The sequence below is a fragment of the Neodiprion fabricii genome, chromosome 2 (genome assembly GCF_021155785.1).
Source record: "Neodiprion fabricii isolate iyNeoFabr1 chromosome 2, iyNeoFabr1.1, whole genome shotgun sequence".
NCBI classification, from domain to species: domain Eukaryota; kingdom Metazoa; phylum Arthropoda; class Insecta; order Hymenoptera; family Diprionidae; genus Neodiprion; species Neodiprion fabricii.
In genome coordinates, this window is record NC_060240.1 from 37,008,128 (window position 1) to 37,030,276 (window position 22,149).

Below are 22,149 nucleotides of genomic sequence, written 5' to 3' on the forward strand. Positions count from 1 at the left end.
GGGCGAGGAGGAGCGAGAGGGAAGGGAAGGGAAGGGAGGTCCGACAGGTGTGCGAGGGCGACGATGTCACGTGGTCGTGGGTGAAATTTTTTTTCAAAATTTCGAACGCCAAATCACGCGCAAAATAAATCTTCCGAAAAAAGAGATCAATGTTTCAACGTATCTCGTACTCTGGACACGATTCGATTCTTACGATCGTCAACTTTTCGGTCTATTTCTTCTTTCGTCTCTTTCCTCCCCCTCTCAGTTAACGTTATTCAGCATTTTAATGAAATTTTATAAAAATCTCGAAGTGTAATAATCGCTTCGTTACGTAACTGAACAAGGCAACGATTGTTCGGTGATATCAATATCCGTCGTTACGGTTGCTTTGTACGCGTTGCTCGGAAAGAGAGAATCGAAAATGATCAAACCTAAAAGTGTCTGTCCCCTTGATTATCGAACAGATGTGAAAGTATGCGCAACGCACCATATATACATATACTTATAATTCTTATTTGTCTGTTCCACTTTGTCGCCTTGTTATAGGTATAACGCTAAGAGAAATAGTTGTTTTTATGCAAAATTCTTTCGAAATAACAATACAAGCGAGAAAGAAAAAAAGTCAACGGAATTATAATATTCATATTAACGAATATTTTCGTTAATTTGACCATGCGACATGCAGTATACCTATATACGTACATCGCTATGCGTCTACGACGGTATAATACATGGGATATATAAATTCGCTCGAGGGTGGAAAACGCGCGTAAAATTTCTTCATAAAATAGAAATATGTATACAGGTGTGTATGTATATATATATATATATACATTATCTATGTATTACATACACATTAAGGATTTAATTTTTATTTGTCGTTTTCTCTTTTTCTTTTCCTCTCTTCGGCGGCGAGAGCAAGTTTTGATATTCCCACTAAAACGAGGCAATTACTTTGCAACTGTTTCCATTTTACGCTGGATTCGAAGGGATCGCTTTCATATCGTGGCTTCGGAGGCGAACGTTTGATAGGCTATAACTGGTATAAGGCTCCATGGGTTATAAGGCTTCAACAATATAGCCGCGCGTGAGATCCGATTAACGGCGCGTAAAAGCGCATAACTACTTTCGCATTTTATATTACACCCGAGTGCTGTATACATATACGTATACATATGTATAATGCATATATACCACATACGTCCTCCCTATAACCGAAATTAAATACAACCGAAGGTTCTTTCTTATTGCAAGCAAGGGCGGAATCACCTGCGCGCATTTAAACGCGCTGATAACGCGAATAATTCAACCCCATGAAACGCAAGCTTTCAACGCGTAAACGAGAATTCCTTTGATTCGGAAAGAAACTCGCTAATATCGAACAGTTTTTGGCGTACGGTAATATTTCGGATTACAATTGCAAGAAGATGGAACATTTTTTTTTTTTTTTCCTCAAACAGTCGTAACATACAATTTTTACAGATTTCAAAATTAATTGTAAAGAAAAATGAATAAATCCATTCGTTCGTTTCAACAAAAGGAAAAATAACCAAGGCTGCTATTCTCTGTATAAAGAGAGAAAGAAAAAAGAAAAGTGAGAAGAATTTCGAAATTTTCCACGTGAGAAAAATTTAAAAAAATAAAAAAAAAAAATACGTCTGCCGGCTAAATCCATAATCCGCGGAAAAAAATTGCGTGAATAGTAAAATGTAAAGGTGATATTTGGCACGTGGATAGTGCTGCCGGCTGGTGGAGGAACGTATAAAACATACGTGTCGGAATTACCGACGACTTGCCAACCGAAGAAAAACCAACGAGCCAAACAAGACGATCAAATCGCAATACAGTTGGCGGAGAAAAGCTTTAATGGCGTCCCAAGTTCTGGCCAATTTCGATCAGAGTTTATCGAGTCGGTAACGCGACCGTTCGATCGTCGAATCAATCGGGACTTTTTTAACCGAGTTTTAGAGTACCACGTACCTTTGAACAATCGCAGTGTATCATTGAACGATTAAAGTGAGAGAAGAGAAGGGAGGTCGGGAAAGCCGGTAAAAGTGTTCGCTCGGTGCAGTTTAATCGGCACTTGCACACCTAAGCATAGAATTTATAATTTCAACGACGGTTCGACTGTTGTGCGCAGTTTTTTCGAGGTCGCTCCAAGTTCATCATCGATAATAGCGGAGTCAGTCGGTCGGTCGGGCAACCATAAGGCGGGAGGAAAAAAAACAAGGCAAACTAGAAACCACAGAGAGAAAGAGAAAGAGAGGAAGGTAGATAGAGATAGAGATAGATGGATATAGATAGAGAGAGAGAGAGAGAGAGAGAGAGAGAAATACAGCCACGATAAATGAGTAGGTATAAACGCGTTTCAACGTACGTGCGCCTCTCCACACATGGATACCTAATATAATATTTATGTTACATTTCATACATTCGTAATATCAAAGATGACAAGAATTCACAGGATTCGATCCAACCTGAGCGAATACATAATAATTTACGTCTCAACTTCCTCGGTACACGAGAATAACGTGTAATGTACGTGATTCGTACAGTTTCGATGGGCATTGAACCCCCTCAACCCCTGCCGCCACCCTGAACCCAACAATGTCAACTCTGTCGGTAAAGTTGAAATCTCACAGCGAATCCGAGATTTTTCCTCCCTCGATATCTCGATGCTACAAAAGATGGAAATTTGCCGAAATTTCAGATTGTACAGGTTTTCAGATTCTAGTTAAAAGTATCTCGTCTTTTCGTCTTTTGCGAAACGTACAGTTATTATAACAGAGTTGAAAAGATCTTGATTATATTTGACAGCCAAATTAAAATCGAAGTGTAGGTTCGATTTGATTTTTACAAATATATAGAATCAGGTTTACCTGTCGGAAAGAAAAGCACGAAAATTTTTCCCATTTTTTTTTTCTCTTCATTTTCAATCGTCGCGCGTTGTCTCACGAAATTGTATCATTTTTTCACGCACGAATAGACGGGTCGGTTGCGACAAAAATCGAAGATATTCAAAGATAAGTGTGGGTGCATGGATGTATGACGTACATATCGCGGTCAGCTGCACTTACAATTAGCTACATATAAGTATCACATACGTACATTATTGAAACAATCGTTTGCCGTTTACTTTGACAGTGTAAATACTTTAAGGTGCGCGCAAGTGTGTGTGTGTGTGTAATAACATACACAATACACAATACACATATAATATAACTATAACGAGATAACGAGCTCGCAGAGACTTCAAGAACCGATTGATAATACCTCAGAGGGGTGACATTGTTACGTAACGCTAAACTATTGCAATCGGCTTTGCATGCATATTATATATCCCGCGTTGCAAAGTTGACTGAGTCATCGAAGAAAATTCTTTTGGACGCACCCGGTTGTATGCCAAACGATATACGAACGGGAAAAAGTAATTCAATGTTTATAAAAATAAAGATATAAGGAAAGAATTGCCTGCAAGTTTTTATCCCGATAATCGTACAATTATCCGTTGATCAACAAAAATGGAGCATGTTTTTCTTTGAAAAGAAATCTGAATTCACTTTGCACATGTTTTATGGTATATTCCCTTTCTTTCCTAACATTCTCGTAACAACACGTACTAAGAATAAAATTAATAATAACGAGCATAAGAGTGAACGACAGAATAACGCGTTATATCGGGTGTACGTACGTATTGCGGAATCGAGGTGCAGGGTAAATATTTATTTAAGGCCGTTGCATCTCTGAGACCTGCTGTGCACGGCAGATATTGTATTATTATTATTATATATATATATATATATTTATATAAGCGTTAAACGAATGACGAGGTGAGGATATGAAAAAATAAAAAAAATATTATAGTGCCCGTTTTTTGCGCAGTTATTTTTACACCGCTTGTGTTATTATATTATACACGAGTAAAACGTACATATTTCGTTTACAGCATGTAACAACGACGGGATCTCTTCCTGTTGCTCATGTGCATCCGATGCAACGGTAGCGCAGCGATAGGTATGCAGGCGTATGAGAATTGGCGAATAAAGAGAGAAAAATCTGCGAACAAGGGTACGAGTGGGGGGTAGAAAAACAACGTAAAAAAAACGCACCTCGTCCGAGTGAAAGAGAAAGGAAAACAGAAAAGAATTTCGCAAAAGCATGACTCCGACTTTATCGCGGTATCGGTAGGCCGTTTCGGCCTTCAAAAACAAATTTCGTCGTTCGCGAAACGAAAACAAGCTAAGAATATAAAAAGCGAGAGAGAAAGAGAGAGAGAGAGAGAGAGAGAGAGAAAGATATGTAAAAAATATACATATGAAAACATATGCGTATGGTATAGGTATACCTTGCATTCTCGCGTTTCGCGTTCTCATCTATAATAATAATGTCAGTTTTTGTTTTTCTACGCTTCTAGCCTGTTTTTACATTATTATGATTGTTGTTGTTGTTTTTTATCCTTTTTTTTTTTCTTGTTGCTTCGTTTTTATTCGTTTTGAATCACTTCGCGAGTCCTTTTCATCAACGAAATCTCGTCCGATCGAAGAATCGTTAGCGAACGAATTTTGTAATAGAATTTTATTCGGTGATTTGCATATGTGTGTGCGTAAGATACGTAATTGGATAAAAATGCACTTGGCGGAGGTCTATTCAAGCCCGAATATATTGCGTAATAATGTAGATATGAAAAAGGTATACCGAATTGTTAGCGATAAAAATTGATTTTATTCATACCGTATAAACTAACTAGACGGATCTGTAGGATCCATACGAGACTGTGCGCAGATATTGCAGGATATACGCGGAGGAGAAACAAAGAGGCGGGAGAGTGAACGTATAGTGTAGACAGCTGCATAACAAATGTACATTATATTCTATTATTATATACATCTTTTCTTTATTTTACTTTACTTCGCTTTTCTTTTTCTTCGTTTTTGCATAACACCGCGCGTGAGTTACGCTGCAGCTAAGAAGATAATTATATACGTGAGAGAGGAGAAATAAACTAGAATAAACAAAGATGGAGGAAAAAAATTTGCCAAATAAAAGAATAGGCTGTGTTGAGAAAATAATCATTATTGTACGCAAACGGCGCTTGGTTTTAATATAATAATGAAATAGGCTACTGCGTGATATCCGCGTGTTTAGTTGGATATGAAGAAAACTAAAGGCAGCATATTTTATACGTCATTTATAGAAAGAGGAAAAAAAAGAAAAGAAATATCGCAGATAATGATAATGAGCGAGTCTAGATGTAAAAATAAAAGATCCAGCCCGAGTCCGATAAAAAAGCGACAAACTGTATCGCATAGTTGGAACGAAGAAGAAATTGCATTGAATTTTTTACACCGTGGAATAATTGTAATACGCAAGCTAAAATCGTTTCAACCTCTCGGTATTACAATTATGCAATGCGCGAGATTAATTATTCCTTACAATTAAACAATTATTCTCGTACGATTTAATTAATTTAATTTTATTTTTTACCTCCGTTTAGCCTTCTTCTCGGTCTTTCTCACACACTTATATTATTTTCTCTCGTGTAAACGGAACCGCGACAAAGTCCAACACTTCCATATACGTATCGTGTCCATTATTTCCTCAATGTGTAATAAATGCATATTACACACGCACGCGACTCGGTAACTCGTGTGCATGAATAGATACACTGTGGAGGTATATCGTGTATGCGTGTATTACTCCCGCCGAATTTAATTACGTATGCGCGTTTATAATATCACAAGGAGTTTATTTCGATGCAAAAATCGTGCGACGAATTTGAATAAAAATATCTCGCGTTTTTGGGGAAGGTATTTAATTAAAATATCACAAGTTGTGCAGCTTGAAGAACAAAATTTTTCTAAAATACCGTACATACGCGAAGAGTAACCGGTGAAACGATAAAAAAAAAAAAAAACAGTATTGTAAATTTCGATATTTGACCAACAGGGAAATTGTAAAGTAAAGTTAAAAACAGCTGTAAGTGCTTGCAGCAGAAAAAAAAATTAAAATATAGAAAAACTGTTTTTTCTTCGGTGAATAGTTATTTATGCGCTTGAATTCGTCTGTGGGGAAAAAAAAAAAAAAAAAAAATCGCACCTACAGCCTCTTTCTATTTTCATGTTCGACTAATCATGATATAAATATAATTCTATAAATTAAACTAATACAATGGAAAGTAAAATTTCAAGATAACATATAAATGACGCATCTACATCATTACGCAAGGAAGAATACCGAAGTAATTATTATGTATGAAATTTTTCCGAATCGCTGTATACTAAAAACTTTATTACATATAGTACGAGAAATATAAAAGGTTATATATATATATATATATGAATATATACATGTATTGTATGTAATACATGTATATTGTATAACTTGCAAGAGTGTGCAAATAATTTCGTGAGACAAGTGGCGCGCGGAGTCGTCGGTTCTTTCCATTTTTATACTTATTATTTATTTTTTTTTCCTCCTTTTATAATATAACTTTTCTCTCTCCGTGTCGTTTTCTTTTTTATTTCTTTTTTCTTTTTTTTTTTTTTTTTTACTTTTTATTTATTTTAGACAGGGGGGCGGCACAGAAGCGATCCGTACCGTATGTAATACGTGTACATATATTTGTATGCACACTATACACATACCTATATATAGGTATACATAAACGTGTATGTATAAATATATATGCATGTAGAGAGAGAGAGAGAGAGAGAGAGAGAGAGAGAGAGAGAACGAACGGCTGAGCGAGCGCGGCGACAAGATTGACATAGCAAATAATGAAATATCTAATAATTCACAGTGCAGTTGGAGGAATGTTGAGTGTCGCGACAAGGTCACCGTATTTTTAGTTGGGCCAATGTTTGGTCGACGACATTCAAACCCCCGCCTGCACAGAGAGATAGGGGGACCTTGAATTTCAGAGGATAAAATCTGCGAGCTTATCGTCGGGCGGGCTCCTGATAAAAACGTTTTTGTTTTTTGTTTTTTTTTTTCTTTTCTTTCTTTTTTCCAGACCGTACTAACCTAGCATAAGGCGGTTATTACAAATTAACGATGCCGCATTCTTAGTACCGATCGTCGGGCGTTAACGCATAACCGATACGTACGCACATGTGTGTAACATGTAATGTCGACTAGTTAATTGATCGTTAAATTTATTCGCTAATTACCTTGTAGACTTGCGTTGTTACATACCGCGCACGCAGTGTCGTACCTGCCTCTACGGTGTATGAATATATGCAGAAATGCACACACGAATTTAAAAGCGGGGACAAACGTGCGAAAGATAATCGGCGAATCGACGATTTCGCAATGCTGCCCGATATTCTTGCTCTTAAATTTTTTATTCCTACTTTTTAATCGTGCCGTGGTAATTAATCGTGAGATTAGAAAAATTTGCAGCGTCTTATTTCTAAGTTCAATCTCCGTCAAACAGACTGCAGTTGGTTTTAGGCTAAATTATAATAGCAAATGGATTGAAAATCATCCCGCCCGCCTCCTGGAAGAGAGAAAGAATGACGAAACGAAAAGAAAGTAAAAAACAAAAAAGTATACTCTTCTAATCGCCTGTACCAGATATTCGTAAACCGCAACCGACATTTCACAACACTAATTAAAACGCAGCTGCACTCACTCGCCTGACATTGACCAAAGGTCAGAAGCTAAAAAAAGAAGAGAAAAAAAAAAAAACCAACATTCGTTGCATAGTTTTAACTTTTAATCGCATTTTCGGTTGTTGAATTTTACCGTTTTTACACTTATTCGTTAAATTTCGCTATTTTATCTCATTCCCAACGAAGTGTATATACACATAATATATACATACACAATCGTCTCTTTTTTATACTCATTTCTTGCAGTATATATCACGCATATATACGCGTATATAATTATACAAATCCGTATTTAAATCTCCGGAATAAATTATCAAACAGCATTCAAGATTTGATTAATTTGTCGACCCAAGAGATGAAAAAAAAATAATATATATATACATATATATATATATATATATATAATGAAAATAAAAAACGGTACGGCATACTTCAATATCAATAGTTATACCCTCCCATATCTCCCAGATACCGATACATTGCTACACAATATATGATACATATGCATAGGCGGCGTCTGCATGTACATGCTCTTTGTCGTTGAAAATATCACAAAGGATCATTATTTTCATTAGTTAGGTACAACACAACCCCCCCCCCCCCCCCCTCCCCCATAGATCATGCGTACGATGATGACACCAGTCGGAGAGCGGTTATCATTTCATCACAGATTATTTTATCGCTCGAAATCTCTGGTTTTTCGCTGCTTCGGTGTCTCGGCGATATTTGCCGACTATTTTGTTTATAAGATCGTCAATGTGCAGTTAACGATATTATCTACCTAGCCATTGACCGAATGTAGAAAAAAAAAATAGATATACCTATATGATATTTGTCGTAATCTGTATTTAAATGAGTCGCGGAATCGACAAAGAAAAATATAAGGGGGGGGGGGGGGGGGGGGGTACAATGAAATTACTACAATGACGATTTGTTTCGGAGAAACAAGATTTTTCAGTTCCTTAGCGTCGGTTACACGTTGTTGTTGTTATAGATACGGTAGAAAATCACTCGCGCGTGAACGAAATAATAATTAATTAAATAAATAAATACGCATCGTATAACCGTGAAACATTACTATTTTTGTTGTTGTTATTATTACTATTATACGTAAATAAATATATGTATATATATATAATTATATACGTATATTTTTACGAATAATAGTGGATAATATTACGTTATTGCAATATATGGGTCAAATGAAAGTAAAACAGGGAATAAGGTGCGATAACTATACAACGTGTGACAATATTATGTACCCTATCACATCCTCTTCTATGTACTCGGGATCACCCGGTATATACGTATACAACACTCCGGACAATCTCTATGTGTATAATATATAAATATGTACGTATAGTATAATATCCCCTCGTATCAGGGCCGATTATTATCGCTGTATATTAACAGTTTTATACCATCTTATAACCGCGTGCGTATACCCGAAAAATTTTCGCGTATATCGCGTAATATGTATGCATATACATATATGTGTATAAGGGAGAATAAAAAAAAAAAAAAAAAAAAAAAAAAAGGTGTACGTTTTTTAAGGACACAAATAAACCATATACGAAAAGTAATATGCAGTAATATACGTGTAACTATATAGCCATAAATTCCCAACGTAGATATTAGACGACATATATAGACGGATGTATTGGGTATATACGAGTATATAGATATATAATAACGGGCGACCGCATTGTATGGATAAATATCTACGTAATGTTATATATCATTACGATATGCAGAGACGAAATGAGGAAAAAAAAAATATGTTATGTACGAAACGCAAGTAATAACATTTATACAAACAATATTTCTATTAAAATATATATTATATATATATATCATATATATCACGTGTGTGATTGAAGGGGTAAAAGACAAAAAAAAAATGGAAATAAATGAGGAAAAAAATTTTTTTTTTTTAAATTAACAGGACGACGACAACAACACTCCATATACAAAACTGACAAATTGGACGGTACGAGCACGGCATGATGAAAGAAAAGGGAAAAAAATATATTTAGAAAAAAAAAAAAAAAAAAACAGGGAAGATACCAACAATAATAGAATGATTTTCATGTATAACATACATTTATACGTATGAAATAATAATATCACTGAGCAAAATCAATGTAATAATTAAGGAGACGCTATACATCATGAAAACGGTTGTTAGAATCTACAGTCGTAAAATTCTGATTCAATTCCGGTTCACGTACGTATTGAGATGATGGAAATTACTTAATAAAGAAGGGTGAAAGAAAGGTTAGCTTGAACGTCCTGAATTTGATTATAATATTATATAATATTGTTGTACAGCAATGCCAAACTTTTATGAAATTCGCAGCGCTAGTTATTAATAATTATCGATGACGACATTGGTCACCCTTTGTTTTTTTTTTATTTGTTTCTTTTGTTTTGTCAATTAAAAATTTGTAAAAAGTTTAATTTCCTATTATTAATTCGTTAAAACGCGGTATATATATATGTATTTTTTTTTTTTTTTTTTTTTACTTTTCATAGAGTGTGTATGATAATATAAATCATTTTATAATATGAATTCATGATATAATGCGTGTATGCGATTTGAAACGTGATTTTGAAAGGTTGAGAAAAAAAAAAAAAAACTACGAAAAAAAAATAAAAAAAAAAAAAAAATACGAATGAAAAAGTATAAGTATACAAATGATGATTTCAATGATTTGGAAACACATGCCAATTAGAAGAAGTTACATTTTTCAAGCAGAATATATAGTAGTGCTCTTTCACCGCAACCAGTAAATTCTTATTTGTGGTTGGTTAGTTTGATATAACTGCACAAAACTGTACACATATGTATATGCATATACACAAACACATGGTTCCGTGAAACACGTGTATGCATATACACACACACATATATACATGTATATATATATATATTGCATTTTTATTATCTTTCTTTTCTGTAATCAATCATTAGACGTATAGCTTCCACATTAAAAATTCACCGGACATTATTAATGTATCAGCTGTTAACTGGAAAATTACAATATGTAATAAAAAAAAAAAAAAAAAATATACAGCAAAGAAGTGCCTGCGCTTGGGGAGTTATACAAAATGGAAAAAAATTTTTTTTTTTAACAAAATCAAAAGAACGAACGAACGATATACCGCGACAAATTTCACCAATAGGGAAAAAACCAATACGTGTAGAAAAAAAAAAAAAAAAAAAAAAAAAAAGAAAAGAAAAACAACAACGTGACGGATAGAAAAAGAAAAGAAAACAAAAAAAAAACACACATAATCATCATCAATCATTCTTTTGACTTTTCATCGTCAGCCTGATATTTGTAATAAGGACTTTTTCTTACCTTGTGAAGTTCCAGCCAGGTCCGTTGTTTGAAGCCCGTGTCCGAGGCCTGGAAATTTTACTGAACGTTACGCGTAGCAAACAGTGTTCTACAACTAATTCACAAAAAAATGGCCTGTAAGCAATTTCGCAATCATGTATTGTTAATTTTTGTACTAAGCTAATAATCGTGAATGTTGAAAGCGTCGTTTTGATTTTTTCCCTCATCGGTAAGAATATCATTTGACAATTAACAAGATAACAAGTAACAAGAAAAAAGTCTACGACCCGTCTGAAAACAGCGAAATTCAATGGCTCAACAACGTTTACGCATAATGATTATAATCTTATATTCATTTTCCTACAAATATCTTCCCGTGTACACGTTGAGAAAGAACGTGAACTATTGGAATTTGATAAAATTATGCATCGGACAAATTGCAAAAGAAATATCCTTCACTTTAATTACAACTGTTATTTTGTTGGTTTCTTTTTTTTAAATTTGCTATCGGGCTAGCCAGCCAGCCAGCCTTTCCTCGCATGTGAGATAACTTTTGACGTGGCCTTCGCAGCTGCTCCTAGCTTTTAGCTGGTAACAATTTTTAGTGCTTGCGTATCATAGCTAGCTCCAAAATAATCTTGGCGATAACAATATCAGTACATACTGCAGTAATGAGAGTTAAAGATTTTATGCCTTCGATTACCCGAGTAACAAAAAAACTGTGTATAAATGTCAATTAAATGTTTAAATTTCGACCGAAGAAATAAACCAAATGTTTCCAAACCGAGGTGTCTTTTTCTTTTTCTGTTTTACTGCCTTTTTAAATTTCACTAATTCTCTAATAATTATCCAGTGCGCGATGGACTATAAGAAGAAAATGTTATAGCGAAATCTGAATGACTTTGAAAGGGGAAAAAATTAAATGCAGAACGAAGTTTCGATTTCATTGATTTTCGTCTCATTGCGTTGCTTTGAATATCGAGGAAAAGAGGAGAAGGAAAATTTACTTCTGCTCCAAAAGTACGGTGTTGATACATATTTTATCTTCCTACATCTTCTAAGACAAAGAGGAAAAGCAAAAATAAAGAAATTTCTATAAGACGATCGCAAAGTGTGTGAAATTTCCAAGAATTCTAACAATAAAAATTGGTCTGTGCGTACAGGCCGACACAGGAGAATGAATATCGTTACTCACCTGATAAGGGCGAATGATCTGTGGTTAGCGCAGACATGGTGAAATTGTAGGTACCAGGCGTTGTGGTGAAAAGTTTACTCTCCGATGGAAGGTAGCTCGGCGGTGGATGTTCGGGTTCAGGGTCGTGTTCGTTGCTGCTCGCTGACGCTGGCGGTCGATCAGACGCCGCAGCCTCGGAATTCGAGGAGTCGTCGTGATTGCCACCATTCCCACCTCCGTTGCCCCCCGTCAATTCAAGGGGTTCGCACTTGATATTCTCCTCTACATGACTGCTGTCTTCGTTTAATCCGTTACCCTCAATTTTACTCGATAAGTGGTTGCTTTTTATCATAGAAAAGTCTGTCGGTATCGCATCATTATTGTTCAAAGGAGGCGACGGCAATCTGGCCCTTTTAATTTTATCATTTTGCGTGTTGTAGGGATGAATTTCGCTCTTGCGGATCTGCGATTTATGAAATATTTGTTGGTGCAGACTTGTTGGTACCGGCATCGTTGCTGCTGATGGCGGGGAAGAATTTCCACGTAAAAAATTCTCTTCTGGCAATTTTTCATGCGTGGGAAGATGGTTACCAGCTGCGAGCGCTCTGACGTGTGACAGCTATGCGTTCAAAAAGTAAAAAAAAAAGTATTTTTTGAGATCCAAGGGTTGCAGAAATAAGAAAACAAGTATTCAAGACCGGACGTAAAGTGGCGACGGGATAGTGGAAAGGCAAATTCTCAATTTTTCTGACAACGTAAAAAAAGATTCCAATGATTATCGCTTTGCAAGTTATGTTTCTAGCACTTTTATCATTGTAATTAATGAATTTCTGTACTATTCTCATGGACTTGTGTCAAATACAAGGGGAACGTTGAAGCCAGAGAATTATTAAAAATTATTTTCAACTTTTTGGCTACCCTGACGCAAGATTTTAGGACAGCTAGGAACTCGCGAAAATACCCAAACAGCTCTCGGTAGATCAACAAAACCTTGAAACATTGAAATGTAAAACTAGGTAGAGCAGGTCGAATTCTAATAAGTAGTTATGAAAAGTCCACGTGTAAGTAGCCTCAATTCTATTAGCATAGAACATTATAATTTGCATTTAATCAGCTGATTATACATAAAAATTTCTACATCTACATTTCGTATTTTACATAAGCATGTGAAACGTGTCGGTATCATTAATCTATTTTCATACTGAAAAACCAATTGTACAAATCTAATGCGGAACAGTGAACGAAACAAGGGGAAAAAAAATACTTCCAAGTATTAGCAATGACAATAACTTTATAAGCGGTATAATTCATAGTCGTGAATCATTTCCCGACTCACATAAAATGTGACTAGTGTGAAGAGGTCAATTTTATTTTCATCCGCATGAATAATTCTACATCAGTTTTTGCTTGAACAAAGATTAGCGGCGTTGCACTAATTATCATTGCTTGCTTGACCTATGACAATCGCGAGGCAAAATCGAGATAGGCAAAGGTGCACTGTATCAAGATAAGATGAAACCAATTTAGTTAAGCTATGTCAAGATAATATTTTGATAGCCTAAATTATAGAGGCTAACTTTGCTAGGAAAGCGAGAGACAGCCACTGCTGCTGCTGTTGCTGTTGATGTTTTTGCTGCCTTCAATTTGCTGTAGCGATCACCTGACATTCTGGGCAACGCCCACAAGATAAAACTATTCACCTGGCCAAACGTTCCGTACGCAAATATGCTCGCTAAATAATCTAAACGTTCGATGGCTAGCTGAAATAGGCGCATATAAACTGGCTGTTGCATAACACGCTAATAGTTATGCAAACAAGAATCATCAACCTCGTATCAAAGTTCCGTCTTTTTTCATTTAAATCGTTGCTAAGTATTCGATGGACAAAGGAAAAAAATTCATGTCACTCGGAGAGATTCGATCAATGATCGTTTTCTGACTAGTTTACTTCGACTATTTTATCAAACAATCAGAGTCTTTGGCAAAACTCACCTCATCCCTATCGGTCTGATCGGCTTGCTGCGTTAGACCAGATACCCTGAGGACCTCGGCAGTCTTGAGAAAGCTGCTCAGCGATCGTTGATGGACGTTAACTTCGCCGTGGTAAATGAACTCGACGAGGGCGTGCAGGTCGCTAAAAGCGACATCCTGAAGCACTATCACCGGGTGCTTGCACGGCGTACTCTGTAACGAGAGATTGAGAAAGAATGTCAAGAACTGAAAAGTTTCAAAGATTGTTCGATGCACTTTAATTTTATCTGTTACTCGGCTCGAAAGAGATGAAGAATTTTTTCATCACCCACCTTGAGCAACTCTCTGAAGTACGGGCTACAGGCTGAGAGTACGACGCGATGCGCCTTGAGACTCTTGCCGTCGCAGGCCAATGTGACGTCGACGAAGTCTTCATCGTCTCGCAGATTTTCAAATGCTGACGTTATGCTGCTCTGGTAGTTGTTCCATCGCAGGCAAAAGTGTTGCGTATCTACCATCGTTCTGACTGTTCACCTGCAAGGAAATTGTCGTTGATTACTTCTATTATCGTACGAGTAAAATTAAAATTTCTATCCTTCACTCATCGCTCGTCTCTATCGATACGACATGATATTTGAATAATTTCTTGCTAACATCCCCTCTATCAGGGCACGATGGCCTACATCAATTTTACGTCACTCCGCGATTGGTAAGAGGCTGCATTCTCCGATACTACGTCTGATATTTTGAATTGTGGGCAGTATTAAGCGATGTGACCTTTGAACGGGTCTGTGAACGACGGTAGTTATTATAGATTGGTGGTTTCTGAACTTTAGATGCTGGTATCCCCTCCGCGAGCAAATGGTCAAGAAAAAAAAACAAATCATTCAGGCTTTCTGTCAATGGGACGAATCTGGAGGACGATACAAGATGCGAACATTCGTATTATCGTGAAACGACGGATCAATTATTTCACAGAAATTTGCACAAGAAGTAAGAAAAGTTCTGACACTCGGCAGAAATATGTATTAAATTTAAATAACCCAGCATTAAGGCCTTTCATTTCCCTGGCTTATTCAAGATAACGTCAGCATAAAAAGCAGACCAAAGAGAGACTGAACATTTAATTATGATCGTTGAATCAACTCGTCATATATTTGTTCGGTTTATAAGTGTTTTTCATTTTTGGAACATTGAACCGTGCTGCATGTTTTCAAAGAAAGAAAGGAACGGTATAAAACTTTTGGATAACTTTGTCAACGCTCGATCAATATTTTCATACCAGAGCCAAGTATAATCTTACTAAGTGTTGCTATTTTTTTTATTTCTGATTAGCGATAAATTCTACCAAGGTGAGATTTCTTTCTTTAAAACTGGATACATACACAATGAAAGCACTAATATGACATGGCGACTCAATTTCTCTAAGCCTTTGCCCGACAAATCCTGATAAGCCGGTAAAGGTGCTGATAAATAAAGATAACATATATTTCGAATAAAGTGCTGAATATATATCGCAATAGCAATTCGTTAAAGAGTAAAACTATATTCGACAGAACGTCGCCTGCATAAATAATCATCCATTGCCATACGAACATTACGAACAGGACTTGAATAGCCATATAAGTTTTTGGCAGCTCTGCAAAAGAGGAAGACAACTGTGAAAATTCAGATTATTGCCTGATCTAAAAATACAAGCTCAAAACTGTGCAATTGTTAGCGACAAACACGGGCTTTGCTTCATCCAACGTGTCAGAATAGTCTGATGAACATTTTTCTAAGAGTAATAGCCAAACTATCTGCAGAAATGATAAAAAATAATAAATATAACGCAGGGCTATACCTTTATATTTTGAGTATTTTTTCTCTTGGACATTTTACTTATTTATTGACGAATAGAGTCTGCTGCGATAGCAGGTGTCGCGATTCGATTTCCGTTTTGGCGATAGATTATGCGATCATAGGAAAACTACTCTTATATTCGCAGTGCATTGATTATGTCAGAATATTCCTCGATTGCATCAGTAGGAACGAACGGCAGAGCTGTGCTAAGAACTGCGCCTGCATAGCAGCATCTTTGCATGTTTATTTTTTTCTCTCTTACTTTCCCTTCAACTTTTTACTTCATTTCGTTTCATTTCTTATTCTATGCGAAAGAAAATTAGGTCGTCGCGTTGGAGCCAAGCCAGACTCAGTAGCATACGATTAAATAATTCTCCATTACTTATGTGTGCGCGTACATCCATACAATACTCATCTACAATTGTGTGTGTATGCATACATACGTGTATAATGTAAAAGTGCAAGCATTAAAAATACTGATAGTGCTATCTCAAAGCAACGATAAAAAGAATTCTTAGAATTAATTCGCAAGCCTTTTATTTTATAACTATATAGTTATTCTAATCTCTCCAACGCCTAGTATGTATGTACCTATTGAGAAACTAAATCGTTTTGTCATTATTGTTGCGAATAAATGTAATTGCGAAATTGAAACCCGGGTGTTTGCAAACTGTGAATACTTGGAGCTGTTACTGAAGGGGGAGGGGGACATATATTTTGAACACTTTAACGTCGTTTTACCGTTTTACAATTAATTGCACGAATCACCAACAAGTATCACCTACTATAAAACACCTGCTATACTCGGTTATTGATGAATAAATAGTGAATTTCGCATAAATATGAAAAGAAAATAAATAAATAAGAATATAATTCGAATGAAATAAAGCGGAAATTTTCAAACCAACGAAAAATCGAGGTGAAAGTCGCAAGAATGTAAAACGCGCGAAGCGTTCATCGTTACATTGACAGTCCAGAAGAAAGTGACAGCGTATAGTAGTCGAAGAACCGTGCGATAATCGTATTATTTGGCCGTCGTGTATTTTGACAGTTCCAGGGGAAATATAAAAGTAACCTCCAAATATCCGGATCAAGCGGGACACGACTATGCGCGTTGTGAATTTCGCGAAGACTTAGGAGAGAGAAAGAATTTCAAAAGAGAACGACGTGCGTCGTAGGAACTGTGAGTGATTTTCAAATAGGATAACGAAATGACAGTTTGATGACGATGCCAAGTTGGCGCGCACGCACGCACACATTCGCAAATAAATACGCCGGCGGCGAGGCTATCGCGAAAAAAATATAAAGCGACCGGTGTGGGGGGGAGAGGGAGAGGTGCAGGAGGAGGGACGGGAAGGAAGGGAATAAAGGATGGCATCGGTATAGGAATAAAATAAAAAAAAAAAAAAAAAATAGCATACGAGAGTGAAGAAAGAAAACATAGACGGCGGTGGGGAATAAAAAAAAAAGAAAGTAAAAAAAGAAATACGAAAACGAAGAAACGTCAGTCAGTCGGCAGCAGTCAGTTAGGCCGGCGCGCTGGCGTGATGCACCGAAATAAATCCCCGCAGTTAGCCTATCTTTCTCCCTCCCTCCCTCTTTGCGTCGCTCTCTCACTCACTCACTCACTCAGTCACTCACTCACTCACTCACTTACACACTCACTCGCACTCTCCTCTAGCGTTTTACCGGTTCGCGAGAAAAAGAAGAGAAAAAACAAAACCGCAACTACGCGTACGTACATACTTTTCTAGGGCGAGACGATGAGCCTAAAATGGCGACGTCGTTGTAAAAATTCAGCAACATCGTTACGCGAAACGGTTAGGCAGGGGTGAGGGTCCCTTTGCGTCTCGCCAGGACTCGTATTTTAAACATCTATACGTATATACTTATTGCACGATGCACCGCACACGCCTTACGTCTCTCCGTCTCGCTCGCGCGGCGTACGTACGCCTGTCACTCGGGCCATGCCTTCGCGAACTAACCCCCAAAATACGGGTCGTCATTTCCTGCGTGATTCAAGCGAGTGTCCGTTAGGGTGGAAAAGGAATACAGAGATACGCGGTACGGTGCTTGATGGGTGAATTTGACAAGTTGACTGGACGAAAAGTGTCGAGACGCGTGGAACTGACAGGAGGGAAAGAAATAAGGAAAACTAAATAAAATCGCGAATGAAACTAACGAACCAGAGAACAAAAGAGAAACTGTGAAATTGAAATTCGAACAACGCAAGTTGTTGTAAACAAACGACGACAATGACCTCGTGTTTTTTTATCTCTCTCTCTCTTTCTCTCTCTCTCTCTCTCTCTCTCTCACTTTCTCTTCTTTCAATATTGCGTGTAAAAGGTGAATAAAAATTTACCTTATTACACCTGCCGAACTCGCTCATGTGCGCAGATTGTTGTTAATACACCATATTATTATTATTATTGAATAACATTAACGCTGCACTTCGTCCGGTGAACAGCGAGCGCGTACATTGCAGCCAGCCGCGGCGGCAGCAGCAGAGTTGCCGAAAAACGTTCTCGTGAATCCGCAAGCAGCAGCGGCGGCGGCGGTGGCAGCAGCAGGAGGAACTGCTCGGAAAGCGGCGGATCGACGCGCCGCGAAATACGAAATTCGGCACGAGGGTTCTCTCGAGATATCTTCCGGTTGGGTGGGAAGGGGGGGGGGGGGGAGGGCTTCGAGAGGGCGAATCGCGCGATAAAACGACGAGGTGAATAAACCGAGCGAAGACCGTAGGTCAGGTGCGAGAAATCGGGTGTCGTTTACCTCTGTCTCTCTCTCTCTCTCTCTCTCTCTCTCTCTTCCTTATGTCATTCTTCGCACGCGGTAGAGTTAGAGGCAGCAGGAAGGAGGTAGGTGGTGGTAGGTGGTGCGGTTGTTGGAAGAAAGAGTGACAAAAAAAAAAAAAATAAAGAAAACCACCAACCAAGAACAACAACAAGAAGTAGAACAACAACAACAGCAACAAAAACAACAACAGTCGAAAATCCGACGTAATATCACCGACGCGAAAGCAAAACCGGACTCGTTTGACTCGCGAAAAAATGTATAACAGCACTGACTGAGCACACCGCGAGTTAGGACTACGGCTACACGGTTATTCTTTATCGGCACATGAGACATCTGTCGTAATAAGTGCGGACTAAAAAATAGTGCGTACGCAGAGGAGCAGCGTGCGGCGGTGGTGGGGGCGGTGCTTGCGGACGATGCCGGGTGCTTCCTCGGCCCCCATCGAGAGATGAAAATGCGCAAAGCTAACGAGTTCCAATTAAAAATAGAGTTGGATTTAAACCCTCCCTCCCTCCCTCCCTCCCTCCCTACCTACCTACCTACCTCCCTGCCTACCGCGCTCCTTCATCCCTTCCCCTCCCCTCGACGCTCGGCTCTAGCGAATAAGAAATAATGAAAAGAGGGAGAGAGAAGTAAAAAAAAAAAAAAACGATCGATCCCCGCGTACTCTTCTCTTTCTCCCTCCTCCTACTCCGTCGGACTTTCGCTTCCTCCTCAATTCGCTTATGCCGCCTCGCGTACATTTTCACGTTATATTTTCGCCACTTTTCACTGTTCCTGTTTTTTCTTCCTTCTCTCTCTCTCTCCTTCTGTTCGTCTCTCCTCCTCCTCCTCCTCCTCCTCCTCCTCCTACGACCTCTCCCTCCGTATTTCCCTCTTCCATTTTTTTTTCTCCTCCTCCTGTTCCCTCGCCCTCTCTTTTCTTCTTTCTCCAGGCTGCGCGATAGGAAATAGCATATCCCGTAGGCTAATGAGAGCGATCTGGCCCCCCTCCGCCCGCCCCTCGCCCCTCCAGCCCCTCGCTGCGAGGCCCACTCGCCTCTCCCACCACCACCACCACCACCACCGCCACCACCACCACCACCACCACCGCCACCACCACCGCCACCACCACCACTACCACCGCCACCGCCGCCGCCGCCGCCACCACCGACTCACTCTCGCTCTCGCTCTCTCTCTCTCTCTATCTTTCCACTCGATTCGCCCCTCAAAAAATCATTACGCCCTTCTGCGGGCTGCGCATGAACGGGATTTTAATTCGCTACTAGAAAAGCAATATATAAATAGCGCACAGACATCGGCACAGAGAGAGGGCCGCGAGACGCAGGACCATTCCTCGAATCCGCGTCTCGTCGAGCCCCGTGTTCCTTAACCTCCTCCTCGCCCCGCTGCACTCCACCTCCACCACCCCTTTTTCTCTCCACCCATCACCCACTCCTAGGGGTTCCTTTGTAATATTTATTGATTGGATTCCCAGCTCGGAATGATACCGGCTCCTCTTTCGTAAGGAACCAACTACACCTTCTACAGACGTATCTCTAATGTATATACGCGAATATATCTATTTATTTATCATCGTCCGATCATGCACCAACGACAGATACACAGCTGTGGTTATAATGTACCACGCGTTGTGTGTATGCACATAATATATATACATATATATGTATATTTTATACGTCTATACATCTATATAATACCTACATAAATACATATCAAGATGAGCGAAATCACATGTGTCGCGGCCAGGTATACACATTGCACACCGTATTACACTTACGTGTGGGTGATTAGGTATTATTTTTACACACGCGCCGCGATATTAGACTAGTCGACTTTCTTGTGCACTATAATCGGATCAACCCGTCTAATTTTCGTATTCGTATCGTGGACGAATCAACAGGAAACGTCTTCGCGTCGTACGAATACCGGCAGGAAATGTATGCATACGATATACTTCGCTTCGACCCAAAATATATATATATATATATATGCATGTAATATGTATAATTTATACTTGTGCATTCAATAACGAATCGAGCCGGCACGGTGTATGAGAGAGTATCACACATTACGCTTGTGCTCGCCTTGATCTCGGCGTACTTGCAATTGAATACGTTTGAGTCCGTAGATCGTACACAATGTACGCGTAAGGCCTTGAAGTCCGTTACATATAATAAGCTGCGGATTAACGAACGCGAATTAAGAAAAAAAGAAATAGAACAACGCTCTACCGTATACGGACGGAATTTGGCGTGCAATTTTTTCAACGGGCAACGGCGGCCGGGGTGGGAGAGGCGAAGAGGGGAAGAGAACGACGGCGGCGAGAGACGCGATTGTGTGTAAAAGTACTTACGTACGATTGAAACTGCGCGTACAAAGTCGTCATAATTTGGATTAGAATTTTGAATAACGTCTGCGAAGTAAGCGCGTGTGTACGTATATGTATACACTATATACACGAAGGCACTTTAGGGAGGCGGAAATGTTGCGGATATTGTGTAAGGTATGAGGATGAATGCAACCAGTATACGCGCCGTACCTACGTATACGATGTGTGTAATTATACGGATATAACGGGAACTGCGAAATGCGTAAATAAATTCGTTTCAAGTTTTGACGCGATTGCACGATAAGAATGAGGAGAAGAAGACGAAGGAGAATAACGCGGGATGGAAATCGCCTCGGTTTATACATACGCAAAAAACGAAGCTGCAAGTTTGCGTCCGCGGACAACGTTGGCCAAATAATTGTCCCTGACGGAATATTTTTCTGCGCGTCAAATAATTGCATAGAACGCAGTTGGGGTTATGCAAACGAGGAGTAGCGCGAAAGAAAACGGAGGAAAAAAATGCGCGCTGCATATTTTTATAACACACGTAGGCGAAGCCAGTGGCTGAATTTAGACGCATTTCTTTTCAACAAAACAATCTTCGCCTTCGATGCAATTAGTATGTTGTTTGCGTCTTTTTCTTTTTTTCTTATCTATAGTTTAGTTTGCGACGAGGAGAAACTCGCGTACACACGCGGCCCGCGTTTAACGCATGCGGCTGCAGAATAGCGTTCGGTCACTCGACCGATGAGTCAAACGTCCTTGGATGGAAATAAAAGAGGATAATATAATGGCATCTCGGGCGAAATATACTCGGTGCATGTAACTGCATAGAGTCCCTGCATCGGCTCGTCATCCCATGCATGGGATTGCACGCTGTGTTCTACGTACGTACGTTCGTGTTTTACACGGGACGCGTCGAACCGGTAAATCGATGACAAGGCAAGGGCTGGGTGTAAAAAGAAAAAGGAAAAGAAAAAGAAAAACCAAAAAAGAACAACAAGAACAAGTAGAGGAAGTCACGAGCTGCACGCCACGCGCAAAAGCGCGGTGAGCGAAAAGTGAGGATGAAAAACTGTCAAAAATTCACGTGTC

General features: G+C 38.7%; 1 protein-coding gene across 17 annotated transcripts in view; it reads right to left on the bottom strand.

The window, feature by feature from the left end:
• The window catches only part of LOC124176902 (broad-complex core protein isoforms 1/2/3/4/5), a 74,824-nt gene that overhangs the window by 38,286 nt on the left and 14,389 nt on the right, over nt 1–22,149 (bottom strand). For 8 of the 17 annotated variants that reach the window (XM_046558760.1, XM_046558761.1, XM_046558758.1 and 5 more), the window contains exons 3-6: nt 14,417–14,618; nt 14,106–14,297; nt 12,135–12,732; nt 10,961–11,020 (exon numbers count right to left, since the gene is read on the bottom strand). In XM_046558760.1, coding sequence (XP_046414716.1) covers nt 10,961–11,020; nt 12,135–12,732; nt 14,106–14,297; nt 14,417–14,602 — 1,036 coding nt within the window. In that variant the 5' untranslated portion in view covers nt 14,603–14,618. Of the gene's footprint in view, nt 1–10,960; nt 11,021–12,134; nt 12,733–14,105; nt 14,298–14,416; nt 14,619–15,927; nt 15,953–16,890; nt 16,912–17,001; nt 17,180–17,672; nt 18,002–18,288; nt 18,805–19,092; nt 19,126–22,149 lie in introns of those variants that run through there. The other 9 variants (XM_046558762.1, XM_046558759.1, XM_046558757.1 and 6 more) reach the window with 7 other exon arrangements.